Below are 10,570 nucleotides of genomic sequence, written 5' to 3'. Positions count from 1 at the left end.
TCCCCACCGATGCTCAGTGAGGAGCTCTCTACCCTTTCCTGCCCTTGCCGCTTGGTCATCCTCAGCAGCCCACCCCTGACTGGCTTCCCATCAGGAGGAGTGTGGCCCACAGCCCAAGAGAGGCCCTGGGAGCCAAAGTGGGAAAGGGGTTGGGACCAGCTGTGAGCATCAGGTGGGCCCCGAACACTGGCCAAGGTTTCTGGAGGGGCGCGGGTGCCAGGCCCCATCCAGCAGAGGGGCTGCTGGGGTCACATGGAACCCTTGAGACAATTTGAGGCAACACGAAGGGGAGCACTCTTGACTTGTGATTTACTGGGGATGTTTCTTGCCGGGGCTCAGGGCGAGGGTCTCTGTGTCCTCCATGACTGAGAGAAGTGCTAAGGGCGCTCCGGCTCTGCTGTAACTGGGTCTTCAAGAACCTGATCCAGCACTGAGCATTACTGGGTGTCCCCCAGTTGTATCTCCAGCCCCAGCGTTGTTAGGGGACTTCAGTTTCAACTGGAATCAGGCGGGACATCACACCTCCAACCAGGGGGCTCCCATTGCCCCAGCCAGGTTGGGATGAGTTCAGAGGTCCAAGAGACCCCTGGGCAGGGGCGTCATTGGGTCGTAGAACGTAAAAGGTTTGGGACAGGCTCCTCAGGCCAGGCAGACTCTGTGGACTCACTGCAAGGGGAGTGTGCTGGGGTTTGGGGACCCCGCAAAGATATGGGGAGGGGAACCCTGGCTGGGATGGAGTCATTTCGGCAGGTCACTCAGGAGGTCCTGGCTCAGCCGCATATCCAGCCGCTCAGGCAGGGGGCGTGGTCCGCGCTCCCCTGCCGAGAGGGTGCGGCCGACCAGCAGAGGCGTGGTTGGGGGCGGGGCCTCCGCGAGGCGGGGCGACGAGGAACCCGGGCAGCGGCGGCCGCAGCAGGAAATCGGGGCTGGGCCCCGCTGGCGCCGGCGCGCGATTCCATCCCAATCCCCGTCCCAGCCGAGCGATCCTAGGGCCGGACCATGGACTCAACAGAGCCGGGTAGGCAGCCCGGGATACGGGATCAGAGAGGGGCCTCCCCCGACAGTATCCTACTTCCTAAATCAATGAGGGGCCCCGCCTATCCCTCTCCGTCCAGAGAGCCGGGAGAGGAGTTCCTGAATGGGGAGGACACGGGCATGCTCCACTGTGGGAACCCCCAAGCTGAGGAGGACCCAGGAAACCAGTCCCTGATCCCCCCTCCCCCTTTGGAGTCTTCACCCCGGATGCCTGGGGGAGGGGGCCCAGGAAGGGGAAGTGGCCGCTTCTGCTTCTGATATTTGTGATGGGGGCAGGGTGTCACGACGGCTGATGGAGAGGGCAACGCGGCAGGATCCCCACCCGGCTACTCCATTGCCCGGGGAGGGGGACATGCTGATCTGGGCTCCCTAGAAGTGGTGCCTGCGACAGAAATGTGGCAAGGTCCGACTTCGTTTCCGCCTGTCTTTGTGTCTCTGCTTTGCATATTGATTGTCATTTGGTCTTTATGCCTCTTGTGGTTTCAGGCTGGCTGTGTGTGTTTCTGTGGCAGGCCATGTGCCGTTCTGTCCCACGTGTATTTCCATCTGTCTGGGCTGAGGTCCATGTGGTTCCATTGTCAAGCCGGCTCTGTCCCGGGAGACAGTGTGGCTGTATCTAGGATGTCTGTTTTGTCGCTTTGCTTCTGGGCCAATGCATGTGTGGGTGTCTCTGCTCCTCTAAGCAGCTGTCTCTGTGTTGGGTTGTGCCTGAGTCCATCTGCCTGTCCCAAGTCGGGCCCCACCCAAGCCCACACTCCCTCCATCCCAGCTCAGACACCCACGCCATCCTATACTCCCCATGGGAACAGAACTCTCTCTCTCTTCCCTTTCCCTCTCTCCCTCTCTCTCCCCCCCCCCCCGCCCCCGCCCCACCCCGACCCTCCAAACAACCTGCCAAAGTGCTGTGGGTGGAGGGAGGCTTCCATTGGCCCATGTGTGATACTCCCCTCCCCAAGGGCTACCCTCAGCTCCTGAGAGCAGGAAGAGATACAGTGATATCTTCCGGAGCCTGGACAACCTCGAGATCTCACTTGGGAACGTGTGAGTCTGTGCCTGAGTAACCCCAAATTCCACCAGGATCCCCCAAATCCCTAACCATTTAGGTTCCTGAAACCCCATTAGGAACCTGCAACTTCTGGATCCTCAAAACACCTGAATATCCCAAAATTCAACCCCCCAAATCCACCTGAAATCCCCAAAGTGATCCTAGGGCCCCCACGTATCCTTCTTGTGACCCTTGTGACCCCTTAAAACACTTGAGAGCTTTATAATCCCACTCTGAACCCCAAAGTTACCTGGGATCCTTCAAATTCTATCTCAAGTCCCATAAAAAAAAGCTCACCTACTTTCCCCTCTAAAGCCCCATCCCTCAGGACTCCTAGATACAATAGACGTCACAGAGGTGATATCTAGGACCATCCCCAAACTGCCTTGGGGCCCCCAGCACCCCTAGGTGGGACAGACTGGGTGGAGGGTCTGACACCTCCTGACACCCTTACCTCCCAGGACCCTTGAGATGCTGGCTGGAGACCCTGTGCTTTCAGGAGACCCAGAACCTGACAAGACCCCCACAGCCACTTTGGTGAGGGATGGGACCAAGGGGACAGGGAGGAGGGGACCTCGGAGGAGGAGGTCTGAGGAAGGTGGAGCTCCTGCCCTGCTTGTTCCTGAATGCTGTCTCCCTCCCCCTCAGACGAGTGAAACCAACCGTTGGAGTGGTCCCTCCCCAGAGGATCCTGCACCCCTTACAGGTAGGGGGGCTTTGAAGCCAAGCGAGGTGGGGGGGGCAGAAAGGAGTCCTTCCATCATCAACTGCCTATTCCATGCACCAGGGACACGGCAGTGCACACAACAGATCTGAACCCCTGTACTCAGGGAGCCCCCAGTCTGAGTGGAGAATCAGTGTAAAACAACCTGGACAAATGAGAACAAGGGGGTGTTTGGGGAAGCCATAGGGTGTAGAACAGGGTCCACTGGTCTGGTTTGAGGGCTCAGGGAAGGCTTCCACGGGAGGGTTCAGAGGTCAGAGTTCCAACCGTCTGCCCCAGGGGAGGAACTGGACTTGCGGCTCATTCGGACCAAGGGGGGTGTGGATGCAGCCCTGGAGTATGCTAAGACCTGGAGCCGCTACGCCAAGGAGCTGCTGGCCTGGACTGAGAAGAGAGCCAGCCATGGTGAGGGCCCCTTCTACCGGGTCCCAGGCCCTGCCCAGACCCTGCAGTGCTCACACCCTGCCTGACTCACACCCCTGCTGTCTGCCCCCAGAGCTGGAGTTTGCCAAAAACATCATGAAGATTGCTGAGGCGGGAAAGGTGTCCATCCACCAGCAGGTAGCCATGAGCTCACCACCCCCCCCAGAGCCCAGTCTCTCCAGAACCCCAGCCAGATACCCCTAGATCCTCAGCATCCTCCAACACCAGACGGCCTCTCCCCACCCTCAGAGCCACATGCCACTGCAGTACATCTACACCCTGTTTCTGGAGCACGACCTCAGCCTGGGAGCCCTGGCCATGGAGACAGTGGCCCAGCAGAAAAGAGACTACTACCAGGTGAGGGGGTCCTTCATGCATTATTCCCTCCACAACCCCCTGGAGGAAGGCACTGTTACCATCAGCACCATTTGCTGATGAGGAAGCTGAGACCCGGGGATGCTGAGGAACTTGCCCAAGGTTACCCAGCAGAGATTCGAACCAGGCTTCCTGTGCTATTGCGAAACCGTGCTTTTGTTCTTCTGCGGGCCACGGGACGAGGTGCCAAGTGTGCCCAGGAAGAGAGCCTTGGCATCTTTGGGTCTAGGCACAAAGGATGGAGGTGACCACTGAGATTTTCTGGAGACACTGGGCTAGGGGAGGGCAGAGGTCTTCTGGGTGAGAAGACCCAGGAGAGAGAGTGCAGACCCAGAAAAGGGTCCAAAGGATGAAAGACATGTGGCCCCAGTGAATGCAATGATCGAGTAGCCCTGAGGCAGCATCCCCATTCCCCATCCTTCCCAGCCCCTGGCTGCCAAACGGACTGAGATTGAGAAGTGGCGGAAGGAGTTTAAAGAGCAGTGGATGAAAGAGCAGAAGCGGATGGTAAGGTCTAGGGTGGGGGGCTGGGGAAGCGGACTGGGGAAGGAGATGGAGAAGCAGTGACTGCATCCCTCCTCCACCCACAGAATGAGGCGGTGCAGGCACTGCGGCGGGCCCAGCTCCAGTATGTGCAGCGCAGCGAGGACCTGCGGGTGCGCTCCCAGGCGTCCCCCGAAGACCCGGCCCCCCAGGCCCAGCCGGGACCCAACAAGCAGCAGGAGCGGCGGCGGCGCTCGCGAGAGGAGGCCCAGACCAAGGTGGGGACTCGGCCCCGTGCCCCCCTGTGCTTCGGCACCCCCGGTCCCACGATCTGTCCCACACACGCTCCCTGCCTTTTTCTCTCCAGGCGCTGGAGGCCGAGGCGCTGTACCAGGCCTGCGTCCGCGAGGCCAATGCGCGGCAGCAGGACCTGGAGGCCGCCAAGCAGCGGATCGTATCACACGTGCGCAAACTGGTGCTGCAGGGGGACGAAGTGCTGAGGCGGGTGAGACCCTAACCTGACGGCTGCCCACCACACTCATTCGCCCTGGCTAGGCGCCTCCTGCCCCTAAACCACCTCCAGAGCACCAGGACCCGCTCCCTCTTGCTGGACAGTCAGTTCCGCCCCCCAGACCCTGACTGCACTTCCCCCTCGGCCCCCTCCCAGGGGGTCCTACCCCCAAGATGACCCACCCTGGTTCTGACCACACCCCCAACCCCAGCTGCGGGCTCCTGTCCCTAAGCCACCTCCCACTGCCCGGCCCCGCCCCCAAACCTGGACCGAGCTGGTATCTCTCAGGGTCAGGCCATGCCCCAGGCTCCCAGGCCCAGCCCCTCTCTCACCTGAGGCCTCCGCCCCACAGGTGACCCTGGGATTGTTCGGGCTGCGAGGGGCTCAGGCAGAACGCGGCCCCCGCGCCTTCGCCGCCCTGGCCGAGTGCTGTGCGCCCTTTGAGCCAGGCCAGCGATACCAGGAGTTCGTGAGGGCGCTGCGGCCCGACGCCCCACCGCCCCTGCCACCAGCCTTCTCTTTCCAGGAGTTCACGCACGGGTGGGTCCCCAGGAGCGGGGTCAGGTAGGAGCCAAGCAGGTGGGTGGGGTTGTCCCAGTCATGGGAGAGTTGGGAATTTGGGGCTACTGCACTGGGGGCCATGATGCTCATGGCCATAAGGGCTTGCAGACCCAAGTACTTGGAGTTGGGGCCTAAACGGGATGCCAGGGTGATGTCATCCCAGGCAAGTTTCCTGGTTATCAGAGCCCTCAAACCTCTCCTTTCAGTTCCCCTCTGGACACAAGAAAGAAGCTCTCTGGAGCCCCACCTCCACCGCTGGATGAGAGTGCAGCTGAGCCAGGCCCTTGGGAGGACACTGGCACAGGCTGGCAGGGTGAGTGCCGTGAAGGGCAGGCAGGAGTGGTGCTGGGGCAGGAGGCCACACCTAACTGACCTGTCCCCTCCTAGGAACTCTGGGCCCCACTCTGGCCAGTGATGTGGACAGCATGGGTGGTGGCAGCGAGCCTCGGTCCCAGGACTCTCCCACTTCCAGCCCAGGTGGGACCATCCTCCAGCCCCTGGCCAGGCTCTGACCCTCAGTCTCAAACCCATTCTTTGACCTCTGACCTACCCTGCAACCCTGACCTATTTTCTCAACCTCTGACCCATTCTCTTGATCCAACTTCTGAACCACCCCCCAGGTTCTTCAACCCCTAACTCCTGACCTGTCTGACCCACCCCCTCCTGACCTCTGACCCTTTCCCCAAGGGCATCTGTGGGTGGTTTTGGAAGGCCAAAAACCAGGAATGTTTCCTTAGCCTTGGAGCCTCCCCATGACCTCTGTGACCCCCAACCTCTGTAACCCTCTGACTCCAGGCTCTGGCACGAGGCGGCTGGTGAAGGTCTCGTCCACAGGCACCGAATCTTCAGATGACTTGGAGGAGCGAGACCCTGGTGAGGCTGGAAGCAGGTAGGGGTGGGGTGGGGGTGGACTAGGCACTCCTGACCCTGTCTCCCTGCAGACCTGGGAGATGGGCTGGAGAACGGGCCAGGCACCCCGTTCAAGAAGTGGACACTGTCCAACGCGGCCCAGACCCACCGGCTGCGGCGGCTGCGGGGCCCAGCCAAGTGCCGAGAGTGCGAGGCTTTCATGGTCAGCGGAACCGAGTGCGAGGAGGTGTGGCCTGGGCCGATGACCTAATGACCTCTGCTGAACCCCAGTGACCTCTCTGACCCCAGGCATCTCTCTGACCTGAGATCCCTAAGACCTTCCCACCCCTGGGACCTGCCCTGATCTGATGATCTCCTATGAGCCCCCTGCTCCCTGAGGATCCCTGTGACCTTCTCTTCCCCCACTGACCCCCGATGACCTCCCTGACCCTGTGACCTTTCCCTCAGTGCTTTCTGACCTGCCACAAGCGCTGCCTGGAGACTCTACTGATCCTTTGCGGACATAAGCGGCTCCCAGCCCGGACCCCCCTCTTTGGGGTCAACTTCCTGCAACTGCCCAGGGACTTCCCGGAGGAGGTGCCCCTTGTGATCACCAGGTGCACCACCGAGATAGAACAGCGCGCCCTGAGTGTGCAGGTGCCACCTTGACCCTTGACCACCCCCAAGAGTGAGTGACCCAGCCCTCTCAATGGCCAGATTGCAAGCCAGCTGTCCAACTTCCCACCCCTGCCCTTCAGGGCATTTATAGGGTCAGCGGGTCCCGGGTCCGCGTGGAACGGCTGTGCCAGGCTTTTGAGAACGGCCGAGCATTGGTTGACCTGTCAGGGAACTCGCCTCACGATGTCTCGAGTGTTCTCAAGCGATTCCTCCAGGAGGTGGGTGCTCAGCAGCTCAGGAGTCAGAGGCCGGGTGGGCTCAGACTGAGGACCCTCTGTAGCCCACCCACACCCATGTCCCCCCTGCCATTCCACCCCCAGCTCACTGACCCCGTGGTCCCCTTCCACCTCTACGACGCCTTCATCTCTCTGGCTAAGACCCTGCATGCAGACCCTGGGCACGACCCTGGGACCCCCAGCCCCAGCCCTGAGGTTATCCGCTCGCTGAAGAACCTCTTGGTGCAGCTGCCTGACTCTAACTACAACACCCTGCGGCACCTGGTGGCCCATCTATTCAGGTGTGCACTGTCCTTGACCTTGACACATGACTTCTGACCTGAGGCACGGATCCAGGACTCCTTCCTTGGACATGTGACCACTGACCCTGACCTCTGACCTTTGAATGTGTTTTCTGAGCTCTGAAACTTAATACATGACTCCTGACTTTGTATGCTGACCCCTGACCCCCATTGCCAGGCATGTGGCTGCTGGTCGTACACAATGACTGGGACCACTTACCCATGACTTGGGCAAGCTGCCACTAGCCTGGCTTGCAGATCCTACCCGATGACCAATAACCATACCCTCTGTGCCCTGACCCTTCTCCTCACACTGTCCCCAGGGTGGCTGCACAGTATGAGGAGAACAAGATGTCTGCCAACAACCTGGGCATTGTGTTTGGGCCGACACTGTTGAGGCTGCCGGACGGTCCAGGGGTAGCCAGCGCCGGCCCCGTCACCTGCCTGCTAGACTCCGTGCACCAGGCCCAGCTCATCGAGTTCCTCATTGTACACTATGAGCAGATCTTCGGGGTTGATGACCTCTTCCTGGCCACTGAGCCCCTGCCCCGAGACCCCAGCCCACCCCCTACGACCCTCCCAACCAGCCCCCAGCCACCATACTCACAACCTGCCCTGGATGCCCTGCCCATATCCCTAGCCTCGGACCCCAACCCAGACACCATGCCCCTTAGTGCCCTGGAGAAGCATCCCGAGACCACGCCCACAGAGGTAAGGAATCTGCTGGGCCCACAGACATGGGGAGAGCCTTCTCTCCATTTAATCCTCTCTCTCTCCTGTCTTCCTTCCTTCCTTTCCCTTGAAATTTGTCTATTTCATTCCCTTTCTCCTTTCCTTATTTACCCTGCACTCATTCTGAAAGGAAAGGAGTGGTGGGAAAGGATGGAGTAACAACAGGGTAGAGCCTTGCAGAGATACTAACATGAGTACCATTCATTCCTTCAACAGAATATTTATTGAACACCTACTATGTGCCAAGCGTTGCTCTAGGCATTGTTCTAGGCATCAGTTAGCAAAATATTCAAAGACTCCATCCTCTTGGTTGCCTACCTTCTAGTGGGAAAGAAACCAACAATAAACAAGAAATATGATACAAAGTCAGTTATACAAGATGTTACAAGGTGATGAATACTATAGAAAAAAGAAAGGGTAGGGTAAAGTAGGGGACATCAAGGGCACCAAGGTGAGAGGTGGTGGGCAGTTTGTAGCAGTAAATAGGATGTTGTGAGTGGGTCTCATGGAGAAGATGGGTTTGAGCAAAGACTGGAAGGATGTGAGGGGGGAGTAAGCCAGGTGGAGATCAGGGGAAGGGTGTTCCAGGCAAAGGGAACAGCCAGTACAAAGGCCCTGAGGTGGGACCATGCCTGGTGTATTCAGGGCAGAGCCCCATGCTGTAATGAATGAGTGAGGGGAAGGTGGAAGGAAGTGAGGCCAAAGAGGGCTGTGCAAGCCTCCATAGACTGCACGCCTACAATGCAGGGGTGCTTGCATAGTAATTGCCCTAAGAGGTAAATACTGTTAATGAAAACCATTTACAGATGAGACTCTTAGGGGAGGCTTTCTGACCCTCAGATCCTGATACACTTACCATTCCCGAGAGCTAGGATCTCCCCTGCAGCACCCCAGAGCTGGGAAAGCTGCTGCTGGTGAGGTGTGGGACTCTGAGAACTGGAATACCTCAGAAAGTGCTCCGGACACAGAGAAAGAATTCCAACTGCTATTAGCATTTAGCAAAAGGATGAACTAAAAGATATTCAGATAAGCTAAAAAGCAGGCCTGAAATTGCAGAAAGTAGAGCAGGATGAAGACCGGTAGTTCACCCATTCCTAATGCAGAGAAGGCTGTCACTTTCCGGGCTGGTCCTCTGTTGAACAAAGGCATTCCTGCCCTCACAGAGCCCACAGTTGAGATTAATGACACTGCTCTTCACAGGAGGACAAGCAGTACACTCTCAAGGGCATCATCTCTCCCCAGATACCAGAACTGCAAGGGAACTTTTGCATGTCTGCGAGTCTCAAAGAACTGGCATTTTATTGCTGGAGGTCTCATTCTTGGGTTTCTTCTTGCAGATTCCAACTCTGCAGAGGGACCAGGAAGAGGAAGTAACCAAAGACACCAAAAATGAGGGAGAGGAAGGTGAGTGTGTTGTGGGGTAGCCCAGGGGTTCTGGGGTTGCCCCTGCCTTGGGGTAGCTTGGCTGAATGATGACAATGGGGGAGGGGTGTATCCAGAGGACTTAGGGGTGCTCAGCATTGACCACTCTATCCCACAGTGTCCAGCCAAGGCCCTGAGGACTCACCCCTGGGGACACAGTCCCGTGGCCACTTCAGCCGCCAGCCAGTGAAGTATCCCCGGGGGGGTGTACGGCCTGTCACCCACCAGCTGTCCTGCTTGGCCGTGGTGGCTTCCAAATTGTGCGAGGAGACCCCTGTCACATCAGTGCCCCAAGGGAGCTTGCGGAGGCCAAGACCCGGCCCTGCCGCCACCTCCCGTGAGGGCAGCCCTCTGCGCCGCACCCCACTGCCCAAGCATTTTGAGATCACGCAGGAGACGGCCCGGCTACTCTCCAAGCTGCACAACGAGTCTGTGCCCAAGGCCACCTGCTGCCCAGGCACCCAGCCTGAGGAAGCTGAGGACCATTTCTGACTATCCCAGCACTCTGACCAAGAAGCCCAGGACTGAGAAGATGGACCCAACATCCCAGGAGTTCAATGTTGGGGTGTCTGGAGAGTTCCTATGGGGAAAGACTACATGGCCTAGGGGAGAACTAAAACCCTTCAGCAGCAATGTACCAGGATCCCCCCCCTCCACTAGACACAGGTCAATGTCAAGTGATAGGGCCACTCAGGTTCAGAGGTCACTCAGGGTCAATACAGATCATGGGGTCCTTGAGGTCCACCCTAGTCTCTGACCCCTAGGATAGGGGTGCTTTTTGCTACTTTGGTTGTTGCCACTCCCCCATCTCTGTCTGCCTCCTTAGCTGATCCCAAGTGACCACATATTGGAGGATGTGGGCAACCCACACTCAACATCCTGCCTGAGGTCTGGTGGCCTCTGAATAAACTGTGTCCTTTATAACCTTGAGTGTCTTTCTTTGCCAGGGAAGGGTGACAGGGGAGGTCGGTGAGGCAGCATCTTTTTGCCCCATTTTACCGACCAGGGAAATCAAAGCCCCCTTTCTTTCATCTCAGAACACCCCGAGCACCTACATGCAGTAGAGGCTGGGCCTGGGCACCTGGCTGAGTCACACCGGGCCGGCCCTCCCGGAGCTCAGCGTGCGATCCGGTCCTGCACAATCAAACAAACATAACTAAGTGCAGATAACCGAGACAATGGGGCTGTGTGCTCTCGGTCGTGGGAGTCCAGGGC

General features: G+C 58.6%; 1 protein-coding gene across 7 annotated transcripts; it reads left to right on the top strand.

Moving 5' to 3' along the window:
- The first annotated feature begins 888 nt into the window (after window positions 1–888).
- Window positions 889–10,279, top strand: GMIP (GEM interacting protein). 7 transcript variants are annotated; one of them, XM_067733391.1, is made up of 21 exons: window positions 889–1,018; window positions 2,004–2,076; window positions 2,542–2,617; window positions 2,729–2,786; window positions 3,084–3,209; window positions 3,301–3,365; window positions 3,477–3,584; window positions 4,029–4,109; window positions 4,193–4,363; window positions 4,453–4,590; window positions 4,949–5,160; window positions 5,364–5,470; window positions 5,545–5,634; window positions 5,953–6,030; window positions 6,099–6,253; window positions 6,475–6,663; window positions 6,765–6,902; window positions 7,005–7,201; window positions 7,525–7,912; window positions 9,271–9,337; window positions 9,474–10,279. In XM_067733391.1, the coding sequence occupies exons 1-21, from the start codon at window positions 1,000–1,002 to the stop codon at window positions 9,845–9,847; spliced, it is 2,910 nt and encodes a 969-aa protein (XP_067589492.1). In that variant the 5' UTR covers window positions 889–999; the 3' UTR covers window positions 9,848–10,279. The 7 variants fall into 7 exon arrangements, with proteins under 7 accessions (XP_067589492.1, XP_067589493.1, XP_067589491.1 ...); XM_067733392.1 differs by having other exon boundaries at window positions 1,992–2,076; window positions 4,949–5,136; XM_067733390.1 differs by having other exon boundaries at window positions 1,992–2,076.
- The last annotated feature ends 291 nt before the right edge of the window (window positions 10,280–10,570 follow it).

The sequence above is a fragment of the Pseudorca crassidens genome, chromosome 3 (assembly GCF_039906515.1).
Source record: "Pseudorca crassidens isolate mPseCra1 chromosome 3, mPseCra1.hap1, whole genome shotgun sequence".
NCBI lineage: Eukaryota > Metazoa > Chordata > Mammalia > Artiodactyla > Delphinidae > Pseudorca > Pseudorca crassidens.
This window is presented reverse-complemented; position numbering and strand designations above follow the sequence as displayed.